Below are 21563 nucleotides of genomic sequence, written 5' to 3'. Positions count from 1 at the left end.
ACTTCCTCAAAGCCATATTGATGCAAGGGAATGTGAGAACATGGCTCAGGCTTTCAAGTGAGATTCGGGGTCTCAGCTCCCTGCGCTGCCCTGGGAAGGTCACTGCCACCCTCAGGGAGAGGTCCAGGCTACCCACCAGGTCCCAGAGGGCCCCCCATGCATGACTGTGTCCACCTCCCGGACAGGCGTGAGACATGACCTACCCCCTCCGCAGGACACAGAGCACTCGGACCGGACGATGGCCCATGAGTAGCTGGGCTGGGGACTCGGCCTCTTCTCAGCCCCCGACCGAGGCACCGAGAACTGCCAGGCAATGCCTGGGTTCCTTCCCTGAGACAGAAGCTACAAAGTAAGAAAGGGGAAAAGTAAAATGATTAAAGTGAAATCACTAAATATACATAAATATGTTTTAAACTTCTTAAAACAACCAACAATACAAATTTGGTTATTATGATAAAATAAATACCATCCTCCATGATTTGCATGAACTTTCTAAACGGGGTCAATGCTCTCTACTAGCCTAAACTACATCTACAAAAATGTATAGATATTCTCCCCTCTTGCCTTATATTTACTTTGTTTCTCCAAACAAAACTTAGCAAGCCTTTGCAATGTAATGAAAGCATTTGGGCATTTCCTTCCATGTTTCTTTGGGATCCACTGCACATCCTCTGCAATTGAGTGAAGAGTAAGCGATGCCTGAAAATCACCAAGACTTCCCAGTGAGTTGCAGGTATCACCTCATAAGCAGGTATCACCAATGCCCTGGTTAAGGTGATGTCAGAGCACTTCCCAATGAGATGGGAGGCCAGGGATGGGTTGCTCAGTGTGTGCCCTTTAATGCTCGGGGAAGCCGGCCACTGGCACTGAGCAGAGCTGGGAGCTGTGGCTTCATGCATGGAAGGGGACCTGGACTCTACCCTTCCTGGCTGGGAAACCCGTCGGATGGAGAAGTTACCTTCTCCCTCCTAAGTGAATCAAATGCTCAGATCCCAATGGGAAGGCCGTTTTTGGAAACCTCACCATTAACTTATTGCTAGAAATCCCACCCCCAGGTCTTGGAGCCTTTCCTGGTCCCAGATATGATTTTCACGTGGATGAAGATGCTTCCCTTTCTCGGCCAGCTTGGCAGCACGCCTGTCCTTCCTGAGAGCACAGCCCGAGCCTTTGCTGGTGAAGACGCTGTGGGGCAGGGACGGCACTGGGCAGCGGCTGGACTGCGAGGCCCCTGAGGCAGCCGCAACACCCCGAGCCTTCGTCATTCTTCCTCCATCAATGGCATTTTCCTAATGAGCCCCACTCATGCTACCCTGACAGACCTCTCTTTCTCCATGGTTATTAAAGACAAAACTTTACGTGGCAGCAGAGAAATAATGTGGCTGGTTCCCGTCTTGCTCCCATTTCCACAGGCTACAGAGCAATGCTGATCCCACGGAAAGCCCAGGCACAGACGGGGCCCATTGGGATTATGGGAGAGAAGGGGAAAATCAACTGATAAAGACTCCAGAGTATAGAACTGCATGATAAGTATGTGCATAAATAAAAACTTAGACTTGCACCGAAAAATGAAAGATGATACAAACAAGAGTGTGTCGTCCCATTCAGGATGGATGATTAGTGATTGATATTTTGCTTGTTTGTTTGCTTTTTAACTTTTTATTGTGGAAACATATACGCACTCTAAATCTCCCATTTTCAGCACTTCCAAGTATACAATTCAGTGGTTATCAATGACTTTCACCACGTTGTGCTACCATCACCACTGCCCATTTTTCACCATCCCAAACAGAAACTCTGCATCCATTAAGCAATAACTCTACTTTCTATCTCTATAAATACACATTTTCAAGGTATTTCATGTAAGTGGAATCACATAATATTTATCCTTTTATGTCTGGCTTATTTCACTCAACATGATGGCTTCAAGTTTCATCCATGTTGTTGCACGTATCAGAACTTCATTCCTGTATGCAGCTAAATAATATTCCACTCTACAGATAGACCACATTTTGTTTATCGTTTCACCTATTGAAGGACACTTGGGTTGCTTCTGACTTTTGGCTGTTGTGAATAATGCTGCTATGAACACTGGTGTGCAAATATCTGTTTGAGGTTTAGTGGCTGACTCTGATATGTTATCTAATTGTAAACACTCTTCTGTGGACTTAAAATGATGGTGATAGTCATGAACCTACAATAACGCCTGAAGACACTCCAAATCCGAACCCTGAAACCAAGAGGTTGGACTCTACCTCCACAATCAGCGTCTCGTTGGTGGGCCCCGCGGATGTCAAACTCTCCGGCCGATTGTAGGATCGCTTGTAATCAAAGGCAGTGCCAGAAAACTTGAGCCTGCCCGGCCAGTCCACTGTCCAGTGCCCGTTCAGGTAGTATCTTTTGAGGGAATTGCGCACAGAAATGTAGGAGGCAGATACGTTCATTTCATAGATGCGAATACTTCGAGCTCCGGGAGGAATGGTGACCACTTGATAATACTCTAGATTAAAGGGGACAGAAAAAAAAAAGCCCAGCAATGTCAAGGCCAAAGCCCTAGTAACTTGAGTCCTCCATAACTGAAACTTGAGAACCCACATTTGGAATGGAGAGAAGATCTGTTTTGACAATTAATTAAGTTAGTCCTATGAATCATATATATTTTAAATTGGAGCAGAGCTCCAATTTAAATAATTATTTAAATTATTATTAAAGCCCCAATTTAAATAATTATTTAAATTAAATTCAAATAATTTAAATATAAGTGGGGCTCATAAAATAATGCTCACTATAGCTAACAACCACTTTAACTCAAATAACGTAGCAACCACTTCCAATCAAACGATAAGCTTAAGAAGCAAAGCGCAACCTAAAGCAGGAGACGAAATGGCACAGGACAATTCAGCAGTCTGGACACCTGCTCTGTTCACTATCTGCTCCAGGTATTCCCACAAAAGAAGGTTTCCTGGTTCAAATCTTCTTTGCTCAAATGTTGTGGGCAGTTCTGCAGTACTCACGGTTTGTACGGTGCTGCTTGGTGTAGAGCCCCCTGTGAACTGTACAGTCTGAATTATTTCCTTTGCAGACACCACAGGAGTCCTCGACAGCATCTGATCCAAGGATGTTGTCACATCCAACCCTCTAGAGGACATGGTGGGGTCACAGTCCGTTCATAAAAGAAAGGATGACACAGGCAGTAAGGTCACAGACTCCAAGCAAGAAACCTCCCCACTATAAGTGACAAATTTCACTATTGGTTAACAAATATTTATTGGATACCCAATATGTGCACAGCAAGACTATAGTTCTAGTCGTTGGATCCAAAGTTAGGAAACCTTTAAATGTGAAACATAACCTGTCCTCTTTGGCATTGCTTCACAGCAGTAGTATCTTGAGCCCTAAATTAAATCTATCAGTTGGCATGTTGGAAGGAAACAAAGAGCTCAATTGTACAATGACAAGCAATGTATCCACAAGAGGCTCTGTTAGAAACATGCCATTGTGCTTTTGGATAGCCCTGTGCAAGAGCAGAGAAGGAAAAGATGGCACACGGAAATTATTCCTGGTAGTAAATTTTGTAATGAGCATATTTGCTCAATGTCTAAGAATTTTAGGAGCTCTTGGCAATTTCTAGGATGCTTGCATCTTGTACATTTCCTAACAAAGAGCGTAGTCTATAAAATGTAAAAAAATCCATTCAATGATAAAATAACTACAGATCACAATCTCGTTTGCAATTCGTAGGGCCAGATGCATTTCAGAGCCCAGAGAGTGTTCAGATTTTCGAAAGGTAATACACAGTGTGCGTATATAATGCAGATGATGTGAGGATCCCAGCAGGGCCTCGGGTCTCACCCTATGGTCAAACTCAGTGTTTCTATGGAAAATTGTACACATATTCTCACTAAGTGGGTAAATAAAACAAGCTCCCATCAATTCAGGGCAGGCTTTTGCCACCAAATAAATTCCAAATGAGTTCTGGAAACACTTTCTCTTTCAGAGCTTTCTGGATTTTAGAGTTACAAATAAAGGATTGTGACACTGCATCATTAAGAAATGCATAGCAGATAATGAAATATTTAACAAATCAACTAATCATTAGACAAAATGGTAGAGATTTGAGCATTTTAATGCTGAAAGACATTTTGCTAAACTCATCTGGTTATTTTCACACGTTCAAGTTTCCTGCACTACGGCCCTTGGTGGGTGATTCAACCCTACCACTGTCATACAAATCGGGAGAGGGAACTAGAGTGAGAACCGAGGTTCCTGATCCACCGAATACTCACACTGAGTGAACACCGGTTTCAATCCCAGGTGGACGTGCGAGGAGCTGAGCTCTTAATAGAATTCTTTGGACCCCTGGCCCCGCACGTGGTGGCAGCCTCGTCGTGTCCTGCCCAGCCGAGTGTCTCCTATGTCCCTCACCCCACACCTGGCCCAACAGAGGTGTAGGCTACTGGGTTTTCTGGATAGCACCGCAAACAGCTGCCAGCTAGTCTCTGGGCTCCCAGCTTTCCTGCCTTCACTTACTCTCCAGGCTGCTGCCTAGGGATTGCAATCTGATCCTGCAACTCCGCTGCCCCCACCCTAGTGCCTTTCCTACAGGGACAAGAGGACAAAAGCCCGGTCCCTCCTCCTGGGGGTGATCGGCCCTTTGAGAGTGAGCCTCCGCTGGCCTCTTCTCCACCCACCTCGTCCCTCAGCGCCCCCCGGGCCCGGCCTGCCCTCTGGGCTCTGACACTGAAGCAGCAACTACCAACCCGCAGTGCCCCGTCCCCTCTGCGTTCTCCAACAGCCCCTCTGCCTCCTCGCCCTTTCAGAACTAACTGGGAGGCTCTCTTCTCCACAGAGCCCACGAAATCTCCCAGGCCCACACCTGAGAATCAGCTGTTCCCTTCTGCTCACCCGGCAGGGACTATCTCCAAGGAAATGGACCACTGTGAGCCATCAGTGTGGGTTCCTCTGACTTCCTCCCCCATGGGGCTGCTACCTCGAGGGATGCCTGGCACAAAGCTAGACCTCTGGAAGGGTTTGTTGAATGAATGAATGATCATTATTACCTCACATATCCCATCTATACAAACATTACGGCTATCCTCCGAGCATGGAGTCCCATCTTTGACTTTATTTGACAAAGAAAAGAAGAAATCAAATCCTTCTGCGATACAGTAGAGTTTGCATAAGTCCTGATCTTAAAAAGAAATACACACACAAACACAAATAAGAAAGACACTTAAGCTCTGATCATTTTTGCTCTCAATTTTAGATAGACTTATTTTAATATCTTTTCTTTTCTTTTTGCCCAGAAAATAAGTCCCCCACAATAATGCATTGCAAAGACATTTTTCTTATGGTAGCCTCATTAGGGTCTGTTTTTCCCTTTAATCTTTCTTATTTTCTCACTTTTTAAAAGCTTCACTATTAATTTTCACTCAAATCTTTACTAATCTGTTCATTACACATGGTTGGCACATAGTAGGCATTCAATAAATATTTGTTGACTTGCACTATAGCATTAGTGGCTTACTCTTTTTCAACTGTAAGTCACCACTCTCTTGTGGAAATGCAAAAAAGCCACTACATTTTGTAGTACGATACAAGATTCTTACAAATAAATCATAATAAAAGAGGGAAAATAATCACTGAATTTCTTAAGAGCTAATGTATTTAATGAAGTACATAATATTTTTAAACCGATAAAGGGAGTAACTTTTTAGACAAAATACCCAGGAAATGATGTTTTCTATAAATATAATGGTTTGTTAAAAAATACTGATGCATACAGAATATAGTTATTATTTTATTTTCAAGATTGAAGGCCAATTTCATTTCCTCCCTTGGTAAGCCATCCCAAGGATTTATATATATATATATATAGAGAGAGAGAGAGAGAGAGATAGATATAGATATAGATATAGATATAGTTATAGATATATAGATATACATAAATATGAACTTATGTAGAAGGCTTTTTTCTGCTGTTCTCTTCTTGGTAAAGAAGGGATCAGCTGGTGATGAAAATTCTGTGCTGCCTTAAGAGTTTTCAAAGGCCCAAGACTCATCTACAGATGTTTTCCTTATTGTGCAAATAAGAAACCCAAATGAATAATTCAAAGAGTCAAATTGAATATATAGGTCTATGATTAATGAATTTATTTACTGAAGACCAGCAAAGTTACACATTTTCTTATCCCAAATGTCAAAGCTCTTTCTACTTTTATCTCAAGCCTAATGATCTACTTCCCACAGGCTTAGCTTTCATTGGGTCTAGGAGTAAAAGCACAACTAAAATCTCATTGTATGGGCCTACTCACAATATTCCAGAATTTACCATCTTCAGAAACCTCCTGCCATGAAAACCTTGCACACACTGGGATGCTGTAAGTCCGACTCAGCCAAGTCCCAGTGTCTTTGTACCTGCTGGGACAATATTCCCAGTTCCAAGGAATGAAATGATAAGGTGTTTTTTGAATTTTTACTTAAATTCTGCCACTTTAGCTACCAAGTTCAAATTTTTATAATCTTAAAAATGATATATGCTTCTCTTCCACTGGAGAGTAAAATCTTATACATGCTACAAATGAATTTCTTGATTTATAGCTGTCAGTCAAGACTTTCCAAATAAAGTATCTTTGAGAATTTTCTGATTTTATAAAAATTGCTAATTTTTTTTCCTTCTTTGACAATTTTAAATGTTCAATAGGTGACATGCTTACATCAGCATCATTATCAACATCTGTGATTCTTAGTTAAAAAAACACTGAGCCATTATAATTTCCCTGGTCAATCTGCATCATATCTTGCTCACATTCTCCACTTTCTCACCATAGAACTGGCCAAGTGGACACAAGAATCCAGTGGGTCTGGAGTAGGTTGAATCAAACTAATCTCCAGAACAGAATCGTGACTTTGACCCTATATAATGACATTTGGTATATATGAAACCGCACAGTCAATACGGACATTCTTTAAAGAGTAAAGATAATTTAAGTTCAAGGTTATTAACAGGAAATGGGATCTGAGATTTACCTTCTACCTGTGTGTAAGGCTTCCACTTGTAGTGCTGCCCTCTAAACCGCTTACTGTTGTACTCTGCACACTGGAGGGATCGAAAGTCAAGACTATTCTCAGGACATTCCTGACCGTTGCAAAGCTTCAAAGTGCGAGTAGAACCCTCACAAAACTTTCCTCCGTGGGACGGTCTGGAATGTACATTTAGCAGTTAGAACCCTTACATTTTAGGGTTATTGGAGAGCTGGAGCTCTCTCATCTCGCTGGTAGGCACTGACATCAGACACCCCCTCCTCAGCCCCGGTGGGATCTGCCTTATACACCAGGGCTGAGACGTCCCTAAAATGAGGCATGGAGCAGGAGTGACCTGCCATGGACTTTCCTACATTTTAGATACAGAACAAAAATAATGAGCAGTATGAATGATTTCCTAAACAAATTTAGGTGTAAAAGGGTGACTTTACGTTAGATTATTTGGAGTGGCCAAATTAAATGTCCAAGTTAAAGGGCATTTCTAAGAAGTCGCTGGCACTTTCTCACGCGTTACCTTAATTTTATGGGTTCTTTTTTCTTTTTCTATTAAGTGTATTATTTACAACATTTGCAGAACACATTAGGATGTGGAAAGGGTGATATGATTTCCTAAAAAAATCTAGGTGTAAAAGAGTGATTTAAAGGTCTCTCCACTCCATCCCATTGGTGACTGCTTTGAACACACTTGTCTTGTGACAGAAAGCATCAATTAAACATGTCGTAAAGGTAAATATATTCAAGGGACATCAAATTGTTTTTTTTTTTTTTAAAGAACTGTTCTTACCAAATTTCATTTATTTGTGTTCTACATACTTCTCATGATTTATTATTTTTATTTTAGACAGACCTTGGCATGTCAGGTTAAAATCCAGGTCCTGAATATCACCATGAGGCTATTATTATTATTATTATTATTATTATTATTATTATTATTTGCTGTGGTCAGGTAGCTATAAACATCTTAAATTATAACAGAGAGATATAATTTAATAAGTGCTTGAGTAAAATTCCTTTCCTACTTTCTGACAGTGATATGTCAAGTACAGAGTGCATATTTCCCGGCTCAGGTGTGGGCATTCTGTTGGCAGGTTCATGGCATAGAAGTGGCTCCTTCGTGAGCGAGGGGGTGAGCACGTACTTGGGATTTGTGCAGAGACGATCTCTGTGAGAGACTCCTCCTCCACAGGTCCTGGAGCAAGGTGACCAGGGAGACCAGGCTGACCAATGGCCGTGCGTGGGCCTGGGGCCTTCGTCCCCATATTTCACACACTGCCCTCCGCGGCACCACTGAAAAAAAACAGTTTACGTGGCTCATGGTGTTTTATAAAACATGCAGCCATTATTCCCCTACCCTCAAATAGCATATGATAAAGGTAAATTTAATATTGATGCTGCTTCTCCCCAAACCTAGCATCAGTCTATAAATCCTGATTCAAGATAAGGTTAAGATAAATAGAAAAATCAATTCCCATTGTCTGAGCTGCTGGAATTTAACACACTTCATTAAGTAGCGTTACATAAACATGGGTCTGATGATTCAGCTCTCAAGAGGAGACTAACTGTTTCTGAAAACAAGATGCTTTCCGTATTTGGTTTTCAGAAAGGACTGAGGCTTTGGTGGAGAACTCCAGCTGGGTGGCTCTCTGTGGTCCAGCACCTTCTCACTCCTGGTCAGGGCCCCGACGCCTTCATCCCAAAGCGCCTGGGCGCGCGGCTTCCAGGCGGTTAACTGATGACACGTCAGAGGTCACCAACAGCTTTTCGAGGAGAAGAAACAATCTAGATGGAATTCCACCTGTTGCCAAAAGGGTTGGAGACACCAGCAGCAGCCCTTTCTCTCAGGAGTGCTTATCAATTTTAATCATGGTGAAATCCACACATCACGTTACACCCATCACACATGGATGGTGTGCAGGATCTGACGCTGGGTTCCACACTGCTGGACTTTCTGCCTGCGGTTTGGTGCAGAGTTAAAGTTTGTTAAAGATCCAGGCCCTCTGCTGAGAGGAGGGAAGGAGGATGCTTGTCCTTTGTCACTGATCTGCATGGAGTCAGCAGAGTCTGTAGTGCATTTGGTTGATATGCCTCTAAAGTATCTCTCAATATATATGTTCTCCCACTCTTTTCTTTTTCTTTTCATTTGTTTATTGAAGGAACTCATTCTTCTGTCTGGCAGAGTTTCCCACATTCTGGATTTTGCTGGCTGCTTCTCCATGTTGCTTTGTCTCCTGTGTTTGCTGTAATCAGTTTGTTAGATCTAGAGGCTTGCTAGTTCAGGTTTGAATGTTCAGCTAAGTTGCACCACAGATGGCTTTGTGGTTATGCACACACAGTGCTTCATATGTCTGGCATTTTCTGAGATGTTAGGATTTATCAGTGATCCAGGAGTTTTCAGCCTGATTCACTGATTATGTTTCCCATCAGCTTCTTGCCTAATGATTTTAGCGGTCATTGACAATCATTTCCCGGATCTTTTATGTGTTTGGGTATTGCAAGTATGATGATACTCTATTTTGCCTTTTTTGTTTTCATTACTAGCTAGAATACTTCTTTTAAGAGAAAATATCCCTCACCAAATGTTTGGGAGCCCTGAGTTTGAGTTCATATGGGAAAATCAGGACACATGCTTGATACTTTCTCTATATGTTAAAGAAAGATATACAATACGTCATATGTTTCTCCCAGAAAAACTGACCTCAGGGTCCTTTTGACAGTACCCAGGAGTCTTTGATAGACTTCAAGTTTCATGAATCAACAAGGTGTTCCAGGCTCATCTTGTATGTTTCTTGTTCCAGACGCAGAATCATCCATTTGGACAAGCAGATGGGGCTCCTTTAGTTGGGCACATTGTATCGAGAAGAAACTAGCTATTTGGGGGGTTGCTCATTTCCTACTGGGCTGGTCAGTGAGCAACGGTAGGAAATACTTTACTTTTTGTCTACATTTGTTTTGTTCTTATTTAAAAAAATACCTCATTAGTTCATACTAATTTATCCAAATCAAATTTAGGATTACAGATATTAGTTAGCTTCTTTGATTTAATATTTATATCTGTTTCCTCTCACACTAAAAATCTTGGCTCTTAGCAACATAAACATAATAATTATTTCCTTTATCCTATAATATATAATTGTTTTAGAAGAGCAAAACCAACATATGTATGACAGTATGATTGCTGAAAGCAGTTTATATTCCCAGCAAGGGGAAAAGCACACAGATGCAGCACAGTTGTTGTGAGTCATCTAGAACTCACTAACTACCGAATATTTCTAAGTATTTGGGCTACTCATGCAGTTCCAAGACCCTGCACCACCGTGTAATGAAGAAAGTAATTTTTGGCTGAAGATTGTTATTTGAGTTTAAATGCAGACTGTCATTTGGTCCCGGTTAATGACCTTCTATTTTCACTGCTCAGTGATGTCCTTTATTTTAGGTGTTTAAGGTGGGTATGACAGAGCCAAAGCATTCTAAAGCATCCTGGCACCATCTTGGACGTGCCTTGCCCACCTTCTCTGGGACACTCATTGTCCTTTCTGGTCCAGCTCATTCTCTCACTTTCCTGGCTCTCTTGTGCAGGTCTAGAGGAGCTGCCAGTCTAAGTCAGCCCCGACTCCCCTCTGCCAAGCTCCAGTGAGAGTCCTTCAACTGCTCCTTCTGCAGTCTGGACTTTCCCTGTAATTTCAAACTCAGTATGTCAAAAAAATAGCTCCAGTTATACCTCAAATCTATCTCCCCTTCCATGAGTCTCTAGTGTTTGTTCAATATCCCTCCAGCAAACATGAATGTTCAATCACCCCCCTTTACCCTCAGGATCCACATCGATGACTGCCCATCATCCAAAAGTGCACCACTCCTGCTTTTCTTTTCCCATCCCACCAGGTAGAATCAAGGTTCGCCAATGCATGTGGAACACGCTCGCCAGATGAAGCACCTTAAAACCTGTTTTTATACCAAACACTCCCAGTGTTTCCCCACTTCCTATTAAATGAGGTCCACTATTTATCACCTTTTATGGACCCTAACATACTAAACTCATCTCCTCTTACATCTCCCTGTGAAGCTTCAGCTCCAACCACACTGGTTTATCCCCAGGCCACAGCTTTCCCCCTCTGCCCATGGGCCTTTCCTTAAATCCGTCTAACAGGCAACTGGCCAACATGAAAAACAATTAGTGAAAATAAGAAAACTTACTTTATAAACTTATTTGCTAAAAACAAAGTGAAAAATGTCAATTCTAAGGGACCCAAGAGTTTTGAATGTCAAATTTGCTTTATTTCATTTTCAGAACTGACTTCTGTGAAGGAATCCCTTTTAAGACGACATATTGCATGACAAGCCTTGTTCTGCCCATCTCCCAGAGCAAGACGGTCAGAAAAACACTACTTCTGGTGATGCACACTCTCAATAAGTAAACTTCATGGATGTGTGAACCAATAATACACAAAGATACACAGATAATTCCAAAGGGAACCCTGACATCAGACTCAGACTTAGTCCTGCCTAGGCCACTGAGAGGCCAAGCCACCCTGCTTGATTCCATCAGCTCTCGGTTCAGGAATTTGTAGGGTCCTATTCTATCCTAATATGCCACAACATGCATTTCAATATGAAGGACTAGATAATAATTTAAAACACCACTAAACAACAATAAAAGCGAATTTCACTGTGCTTTCAAGGTAAATCAAATATAACACAAAAATGCAGGTTATAACTAGTTTTCTGTCCTGGGATAAGTTGAAGGAGCATCCTGGCTGTAACATTACCCAGGAAAAAAATAGCATCTGTTCTAGTTTGCTAATGCTGCCAGAATGCAAAACACCAGAAATAGATAGGCTTTTATAAAGGGGGTTTATTTGGTTACACAGTTACAGCCTTAAGGCCATAAAGTGTCCAAGGTAACACATCAACAATCGGGTACCTTCACTGGAGGATGGCCAATGACATTCGGAAGAAACCTCTGTTAGCTGGGAAGGCACGTGGTTGGCATCTGCTCCAAAGTTCTGAGTTCAAAATGGCTTTCTACCAGGATGTTCCTCTCTAGGCTGCAGTTCCTCAAAAATGTCACTCTTAGTTGCTCTTGGGGCGTTTGTCCTCTCTTAGCTTCACCGGAGCAAAAGTCTGTTTTCAATGGCTATCTTCAAACTGTCTCTCATCTGCAGCTACTCTCTCAGCTTCTGTGCATTCTTCAAAGTGTCCCTCTTGGCTGTAGCTTCTGGGATTCCACCCCTTGGAAGCCCATAATTTTTGAAGCCATCAGCTTCTGGTTTCTTTGAACTCAAGAGTTCAGCTCTAAGTTTCTCTCCGCTCGCATTTTACTATAAGCTGCAAGGAGAAGCCAGGGTACATTCTCCACACGTAGTCTAGAGATCTCCTCAGCTAAGTATTCCAGGTTATCACTTTCAAATTCTTCCTTCCATCTGATACCAGGACTCAATATCACCAAATTCTCTGCCACTTTAAAACAAGGATCACCTTTCTTCCAGTTCAGAACAGCACATTCATCATTTCTGTTCAAGACCTCGTCAGAAGTATCTTTAGAGTCCATATTTCCACAAACAGTCTCTTCAAAGCAGTTTAGGCCTTTTCTATCAAGCGCCTCACAATTCTTCCAGAATCTTCCCCTTATCCATTTGAAAAGCCACTCCAACATGTTTGGTATTTGCAAACACAGCAGCAAAAGCACCCCACTTCTCTGGTACCAAAATCTGTCCTAGTCTGCTAATGCTGCAGAATGCAAAACACCAGAGATGGATAGGCTTTTATAAAAGGGGGTTTATTTGGTTACACAGTTGCAGTCTTAAGGCCATAAAGTGTCCAAGGTAACACATCAGAAATCGGGTACCTTCACTGGAGGATGCCAATGGTGTTGAGAAAACCTCTGGTAATTGGGAAGGCACATGGCTGGTGTCTGCTCCAAAGTTCTGGTTTCAAAATGGCTTTCTCCCAGGACATTCCTCTCTAGGCTGCAATTCCTCAAAAATGTCACTCTTAGTTGCAGTTGGGGTATTTGTCCTCTCTCAGCTTCTCCGAAGCAAGGGTCTGCTTTCAACAGCTGTCTTCAAACTGCAGTTCCTCTCTCTATGTTGGACCACTCACCCAAGTGTTTGGAGAGGAAAGGGCTGCGGAAAAGGCTCTTAGAACGGGTTAGACTCCGGCTCTCTCAAGCCCCAAGGATGAAACGTCATTGTGTAAATGACTCTCAGACTTGAAATCTAGTGGAGTTTGTCCTGCAGGTTTTAGGAACTGTTTTGGTCCTGTTAATCCTGTTTTCCTTACTGTTTCTCCTTATGGCAATGGGAATGTTTATCCTATGAATGTCCCTCCTTTGTATATTGGAAGCACATAACTTGTTCTAAGTTCACAGATCCACAGCTAAAGGAAAATTATGCCTTAGGACTGAGCATTCCTATAATTGATTTTGACGGAATTTTGTACTTAACTATTGTTACTGTAATGATTTAAGTTTCTGTGATATTGTGGGATGAATGTATTTTGTATATGGAAAGATAATGTCATTTTGGGGTCCAGGGGGTGGAATGTGCCAGTTTGAATGTATTATGTCCCCCAAACACCATTATCTTTGATGTAATCTTGTGTGGGCAGACCTATCAGTGTTAATTAGATTGAAATTCTTTGAGTGTTTCCATGGAGATGTGCCCCACCCAACTGTGGGTGATGACTCTGATTGGATAATTTCCATGGAGATTTTGGCCCGCCCATTGGGTGGATCTGAATTAAATTACTGGTGCACTATATAAGATCAGATAGGAGCAAGCTGCTACAGCCAAGAGGGACACTCTGAAGTATGCCCAGAAGCTGAGAGAGGAGCTGCAGTTTGAAGATGACTGTTGAAAGCAGACTCTTGCTCCGGAGAAGCTGAGAGAGGACAAATACCCCAAGTACAACTACGAGTGACATTTTTGAGGAACTGCAGCCTAGAGAGGAAAGTCCTGGGAGAAAACCATTTTGAAACCAAAACTTAGGAGCAGACACCAGCCGCGTGCCTTCTCAGCTAACAGAGGTATTCCGGACACTTTTAGCCATCCTCCAGTGAAGGTACCCGATTGCTGATGTGTTACCTTGGACACTTTATGGCCTTAAGTCTGTAGCTGTGTAACCAAATAAACCCCCTTTTATAAAAGCCAATCCATCTCTGGTGTTTTGCATTCCGGCAGCATTAGCAAACTAGAACAGCGTCCCACCATAAAGAGTCGAATGTGGATGGCTCAATGCAGTTTGTGAGCAACCCCTCCAGGACAGTCTTTGAAGAAATAGTCATAATTTTGCCAGCTACTACCTGAAGAACAAATTTTAGCCAGTTACGAGCAGAAAAGTCATGATCATCTGCTGCTGAAAACTCCGGTCAATTTCCTGGTGTCCTTTGTCAATAAGAATTTCCACACTGATGTACCTCATCATATCCATTTTTCCTTTCAAGGAAGTAAAAGTGTTTTTATTGTAGCTCTTATTATGAATTAATTTAACTAGTGATTCCTATATTACTGGAAGGATTTAATTATCAATCTCACCCCCTGGGAAGGATGAAGAATAAAGCATACTAACAACCTGCCTGGGCTAAATAGTGACTGGGCACTATTCTCAAGTTTATCTCACTTCTCTTCCCTTTCTCGGTTTGGTGTTGAAATCATTTAATCTGGAAGCACACGCTGGCATTATTTGTTAATATCTCAAATCCTTTCTGTCTGTACTCACATTTAAATATATTTAGGATATGATGTATTTACTTTGGAATTTAAACATAATAGGTCAGTGATATTTAGGCACTTATTTATTTCACATATTGAAACAGTACCACTAAAAAGGTGACATCTGTAAAGAGCAGGAATGGCTACATTGATAGTTTGAATCCAATATATTTCTACCTTCATCAATAGTCTTCCATATTCTGAAAAAGCAATGCAATGTTAGGTTAAATTAAGAGGAAAAATATTACTCTTAAATACTGATAATTTATTTTTTGAGTTTTAATAACAAAATTGTCATTCTCTGCAATTCAGTCACAAACCTGCTTCCTTATCTATTTCTCCTTGCCCCTAACAGGGCTCTCTCTCTCTCTTTTGTTTTCATGAGGAAATGGTCTACTCCACAGTCTTCAGACTGATGTTCTGAAGCTTCAACAGTAATATTTAGTGCCAATACCATACATGGTAAAATGGTGGTCAATGGCTTAATGTTTTCCCTCATTGAAAAGATTCTGAGTCATCACCTATTACCTGACATCCATGTTTATTAATTACAGATAGTTCAACAATTATATCAGCAGATAAGTGAGAAAACAAAGAATCCTCTTCAGAGAACCAGTGTAAAAATAAATACGATTTGGCATGGATATGGATATGCCCAAATACACAAGAAAGGTGGATTTCAAAAAGTACCAATGTGACATGAGGAAAAACACATGGGTTGAAAGATTCTAATATCTGAATATGATATACATGCCTAAGATTAGCTTCTTACCATGTCATGCCCACAAGCAGTGCCTTCTGCTGCTGGCATAAATTTAGTCTCACATTTCCTTCCAATTCGATGGCACCACAATGCTTTACAGATGTCCTAAAGGGCAAAAGAGTTATTGCATTACATATGGCCAACATGTCCATGATAAAATATCACTGAACATCTAAAGGGAAAAAGAAGTGATACATGGTTAGAAGCAGGTGTCTGCTTAGAGATAGGTGTGTGCTTTAGAGTGGAGAATCAGATGTTTTAGACTTACTTCAACTAATTCCATCCCTGAAACTTTATTTATTTGTATTTATTCCTCATAATTTTAGCAAAATTAGATTTTTGTAAATTAAAAAGTAAACTATGCTTAATGTAGAAATTGCAGAAAAGTATGCAAAATTAAGTGAAAACCTCGACATTTTAGAATTTTTTCTTCTTCACCCCACCTTTCACTACCCATTTCAACTCTGATTCCTCATTGTAAACATGAAACTTGCCTGGTTTATCCACCCATCCATCCCTCCATCCACCCATCAATCCTAACCCTTTGATGAAGGCCAAGAACATGTGAGGCAACCGGATGGGTAAGAGATTTCCCGGAGCGAATGTGGTGCAGACTCTGCACCCATGAGCTTGGTCTTGCAGGAGTGAATTTCCAGATGGTGTGCACAGAAAGAGGTGCCCAACAGAGGGAAGAACACAGCACAGGAAGAGAAAAAGGTCTTGTCCGGAGGACTCAGGGAAGGAATCAGAGAAAATGTGATGCTTGAGCCACCCCTTGAGGGATGAGAAAGGAAAGAGCAAAGGAAGGAGGACACAAACTGGACAGGTCTAACCCACACGACTGATACGCCAGTAAAATAAAACCAGGTCCAAGTGCCCATGGGTCATTATCAAGTGTTAATCGGTGATGCATTCAGAGAAAGACCTGGATCAAAAGGGGGAAAATTAAATAAAATAGTTTCTATGCCTACAAGACTCCAAATAGAGTTGGGAAGTCATACTGGAGGTTACTCTTATGCAGGTCCCATCTGGATTTAACGAACTGCCATAGTAGACAAAGCCTCAAACAAAAGTGCTCCTGAGGGCCCTAGGGACGTCCAGGCAACACGAGCAGATCACGTGGCTACACGAAATCCACACCCCCTCGGCGGGCTGTCTCTGGGAATCTATGTAAAGCTATTTCTCCAATATAACATGGTTATATTCACTTGTTAATCCCACGATCATGATTCGTCTACTTTTTTTTTTTTTACTTGGATCCGTAATTTTAATTCTACTTCTTAAGTTTATTTCTCAGAGACTCAAAGCCTCCAGATTGTGCCTATGTCAGTTGAGGCCTGAAATCCAGAAAGCAGGTGGTCAAGTCCCACTCTCCAGACCGCCGGGCCTGCTCTGGACAATGAACAGAAAGACAAGGCTGGATCAGTCCCATCCTGAAAGCAAGGGGTATCTTCAATGGCAAGCAAAATAATTCCATTATTCTGCCCCATAATATGTACATCCCTCCTCAGCTGGAAGCAGCTAGAGTGGTCATCATCCCAAATCCCTCAAAACTGAGAAGTGAACAAAAATAAAGGGAGTGGGGAGTTGTCATTAACTGGTGTTAACTGACTAATTTACTATAAAAAGAAAAACTGTGCTATCATCAATTGTAACAAATGTTCCACACCAATGCAAGTTGTAGTCAGTGGGATGATATAATGGAATCCTGTATTTTATGCATGATTGTTCTGTAAACACACAACTTCTCTAATAACGAAAGAAAAAACAGGCCCAAGGTTTATAAATGGTCAAAGGCTCTCCACATGTAAGGAAGTGTTTTCACTCTCATATTCTTTTGAGCCCAAAGGAGCATCGTAGTGAAGGGCAAACAGTGGGACTTGTGAAATGACAGAACTTTCTGAGGTTCTGTCTGTAGCTTCAAGTGGATATGATGAAAACTTTGCTTAAATATGTCTACACATTGTTCTGAATATTTATACAACTGCTGCATTATTTCCCAGGAGATTAGTGGCTTAATCTACTGGGTGATTTTTATTTTAAAGAAAATGCAATGCAAAAAAGCACTTCAACATGGTTCTGCTTAGAGGACAGCATTTCACTGTATTATTCTTTTATTCCACATTTCAACAATGCTAAAAGAAAGATGTGATCACTTGACGATTTTCTGCATTGTGTGCCTGAGTCATCTCATGAAGGGTTTTATGTTTAATAATCTATGTTAAGGTCACCTTCATAAACCTAGCTGTTAAGTCTAAAGCATCAGCAGTGTTCATTCATGGTGTTGCTTGAAGATTACACAAGATGATGCAAGGCAAGTGCTGTTTTAAAATTTGAAATTATTTTCATATGAGTCATCGGTCCCCGTGATTGGTATGTAACTGGCTTTCAATGGGTGGAATATCAGACAGTCTGTCCCTGTGGAAACCAGTGACAAGAGCAAGAATATGTTAGTGCACGATGAAAGTGACAGTGAGCAGTGAACTTGCCCATAAAGTCTAAGATGGCCAAAGAGGGCCACCCTATGACATGGGAGCACGAGGTTCACAGTATATCCAGAACAGTCTCAGTCTTCAGCTGCTTGGAGCCTTTTGCAGAATAAAGGAATACAGGGAGAAGAACCCATTTAAAGGAATAGTTTTAGGCTACTATACAGCCTTCAGATACAGATGCTGGCGACGGTCAGCTCGCCACTAAAACACACGACTCCCTCACTCAGCCGTGTCCTGGCTCATGCCACACGTGTACCTCAGCCTCACCCTGCAATCTCCCCAGTCCATTCCCCCAGGCAGGAATAAATACAGAGTTAGAGGAGCCCTGACATAGCTTATGATCCATTTACTATTTTTCAACAAATCAAAAAGCATTTGAGACCTTGATGCTCTGTAGAGGTAACTACCGATCTGGCATGTAATGAAGATGTGATGCTATCCTCAGATAAAAAATAAAAATCCTAGTACCTCTAGATAGTAAGATAAGCCACAATAGAACAACCAAAAACCAACTGCCGGCTGTCCCTTTCCTTGTACCTTGACTTACTGCTAACTTCTGGACATAACACAGTGACTTCACTGGAGCATTATTGTTGTATGTCATCACGTCCCGAAAGGAAACCTCAGGGTCCTCTTGCAGTTATGGGAACAAACTCCCAATTAAATCACAGTCCTAGAGTCAGGGAGTGGGAATGTAAGACTGGCTGGGGGTGGAGGATGGGGGAGCTCCCTGGTTTAGCAGGAGGACCCCCAGGATGCTAAGGTGATTAAATTTCAAAGTAATTCCGCAGGGCCAGACACCTTACAGTGTGGCAGAAGCAGAATAAGCACTTGGGAAAGACACAATGTTTGAAGTAACTAGTACTTAACTTGGGAAGAAAAGAGGCAAATCCCTTGCAGAAAGTCTACTTTTGCTTTCATCTTTGCAACTAAGGAATATCATCTTCAATGGTGGCTCTTTAACGAAGACTTGCTAAGAGTCAATTAAAGTTCCCTATTCAAGCCCATGATTTCAGTTATCTTCGCAAAGACCCATTTCAGTAATACTGACTTGGTTAAGTTTGACATCACAACATAGCACCTTAAATAAAAATAGACACCTTCAAACGATCTGCCTTCCGTGTTGTGAATGGTTTGCCACCAGATTCATTTTCCTCAAACCTTTTACATCAGTTTCTCCAAAAATACAAACTAAGAATAAAATTAAAATTAAGTCATTATATTGGGATATTCAAAATAATGTAGTTATTTCAAGCAGTGAGTTGACCTTTTACCATGAATTTTTCTGGTCATGATATGTCATCAGGAAACTTAGAAATCCATTGTCATATATGTTCATGCAAGTTATGCACAAGTATGTGGACATCCATACGTATATACCAAATACACATCCATTTATCCAAGACAGTGACGCACATGCATCTGCATTGTCTACTAACTTTTCAAACTAAATAGCATAAGAGATTTTTAAAGAGGTTCATTCTTTTATAAAATATCATCATCTACCTCTCGACTCAGCAAATTTTTACCGAGTGATGTTATACACCAGTTGCCGGTCGAGGCACTGGCTAATGTGCTTATTATTTATTTATTCTTTTCTTTTATACTAGCACATCACAAAGGTCCTGATCTTTACATTTCGTCCTAACAAAACAGACCCCTTTACAAAAATTTCAGTAAGAGTTCATTAAAAAATTAATTATTTACAGTTGAACATATCCTAAGATGCTTCAATCCACATGGAAAACTGCCACATCATATTCTAATTTTGAGACTCAGTATATTAGATATTAATGCCACACAAATAGAATTTAACTTAAAAAAAAGAAATTGCATAGCTGTTATTTGTATTGAAGGGAATGAACTGACATTATCTTATTTTAACAGATACATTTTTGCATATCAACAGATTATTTCCTCTAATGTCCGTGATAAAGTGACTTTTCTGGAGATTAAAACAACTATGAAACTGGGCAAAATATATATGGCAAGGTTTTCAGATGTCTGACACCAGGCAACCCAAGCCTGGGATCCTCGAGAGAAGGAGGCACACAGGTGAGTGCCACACCTGCCCTAGCTCCCTGCTGGGGAGCTCTTTCCAGGCCCTGGTGCAGGGAGGTGGAGTCCAGCAGAGGACGGCAGTGTCCCTGAGCGGAGGAGGCAGAGACTGGAGATGAGGCTGCAGATGCAGTGAGGATCTGTGGAGTGGGAGCAGAGAGGGAAGGTGGCACTGAGCGGGGTCCTGGTGTGTGCCCGAGGATTCCCGGCAGGCCCTCTGCAAAGGCCTGAGACCCACATAGGCCTGCCGGGCAGTGGCTGCAGGCTGGGGGCTGAGGCAGGCCAGCAGCCAGGACACACAGGGCCAGAGGAGCTGGAACACAGCCCACCCAGCGTGGGGAGGATTCAGTGAGCATCCCGGGCATCAGAAGAGAGACCCAAGTGGGTCTCAGGCGTGAAAAGCACACACTAGATCCAGGCTGTGTCTAGGACTAGGGACAAGCCAAGAAAGATGAGCCCCAACAAAGAGCAACAAAGCCTGAGAGAATCAAAAGGGTTCACCAGCATTTTAACTGCCTGGTGAACACTAATCTTAACTCTTAAAGAAGGCAACGTCATGCAGACTATCTACAACATATATTTAAAATATACTTCATAGATTAACGTAATTACTGGAAATGCAAATAAGTAGGAAAATGTGACTAATAAAGTAAACTCTATAAACAGACCTCAAGATGCCCTGGATGTTAGAAATAGCAGATAAATACTGTAGACACTGCTATTATCAATATATTTAAGGGTATAAAAGAAAAAGCGGACATAATGAGTAAACAACAGGTACATTTCAGAAGATAATTATAAGCTTTAAAAGAAAAGCATAAAATGGCAATTCTAGAACTGAAAAATGAAATATCTGAATTACATAGGTCATTGGTTTTTCTAAACAGAAGATTAGAAAGGGTAGAAGAAGGAACTGGTGAACACGAAGACAGATCAACAGAAAATATCCAATCTAAAGAAAAGAGAAACAAAGATGGATGAAAACCTAACAGAGCATTCATAGCCTGCTGCTAGAACATCAAGAAGTATAACATATGTGTATCTGGAAATAGGAAAGGAGAGGAGAGAGAAAGATATACACAACATACACCAAGTATAAAATATACTTGAAGAAATAATGGCTACAATTACTCAAAATTTTGAAAGAAAACCACTGACTTACTGATCGACAAAGTTCAGTGAATCCAAAGCAGACTAATTAAAAAGAAACTCACACCTAGGTTTATCAGATTCATACTGCTCACAAGCAAAAATAAAGCTGAAATCTTGAAAAGAAAAAGAAAAATATATTTCATACAGGGGAGCAAGGATCCAAATGACAAGTAACTTTTTATTGGAAACAACTGTGTCAAGTGAAAAATGAAATTGCATCTTTAAAATGTCTAAATGAAAAAAATTAAATTTAATTTTAAAAAATCCTCAGACTCTACAATTTGATATCCAGTAAAAATATCCTTCAAAAATGAAGATAAATTACTGATATTGTTGGGTAAACAAAACCTG

General features: G+C 41.2%; 1 protein-coding gene across 3 annotated transcripts in view; it reads right to left on the bottom strand.

Annotated features, from left to right (window-relative positions):
- The window catches only part of ADAMTS16 (ADAM metallopeptidase with thrombospondin type 1 motif 16), a 196113-nt gene that overhangs the window by 78822 nt on the left and 95728 nt on the right, over positions 1-21563 (bottom strand). For all 3 annotated transcript variants that reach the window (XM_037799413.1, XM_037799411.1, XM_037799412.1), the window contains 7 exons: positions 15520-15615; positions 8180-8328; positions 7027-7199; positions 5058-5188; positions 3012-3135; positions 2253-2497; positions 204-342 (listed from right to left, as the gene is read on the bottom strand). In XM_037799413.1, the coding sequence (XP_037655341.1) occupies positions 204-342; positions 2253-2497; positions 3012-3135; positions 5058-5188; positions 7027-7199; positions 8180-8328; positions 15520-15615 (1057 nt within the window). The remainder of the gene's footprint in view (positions 1-203; positions 343-2252; positions 2498-3011; positions 3136-5057; positions 5189-7026; positions 7200-8179; positions 8329-15519; positions 15616-21563) is intronic.

Source organism: Choloepus didactylus, chromosome 11 (genome assembly GCF_015220235.1).
Source record: "Choloepus didactylus isolate mChoDid1 chromosome 11, mChoDid1.pri, whole genome shotgun sequence".
Classification (NCBI taxonomy): domain Eukaryota; kingdom Metazoa; phylum Chordata; class Mammalia; order Pilosa; family Megalonychidae; genus Choloepus; species Choloepus didactylus.
This window is presented reverse-complemented; position numbering and strand designations above follow the sequence as displayed.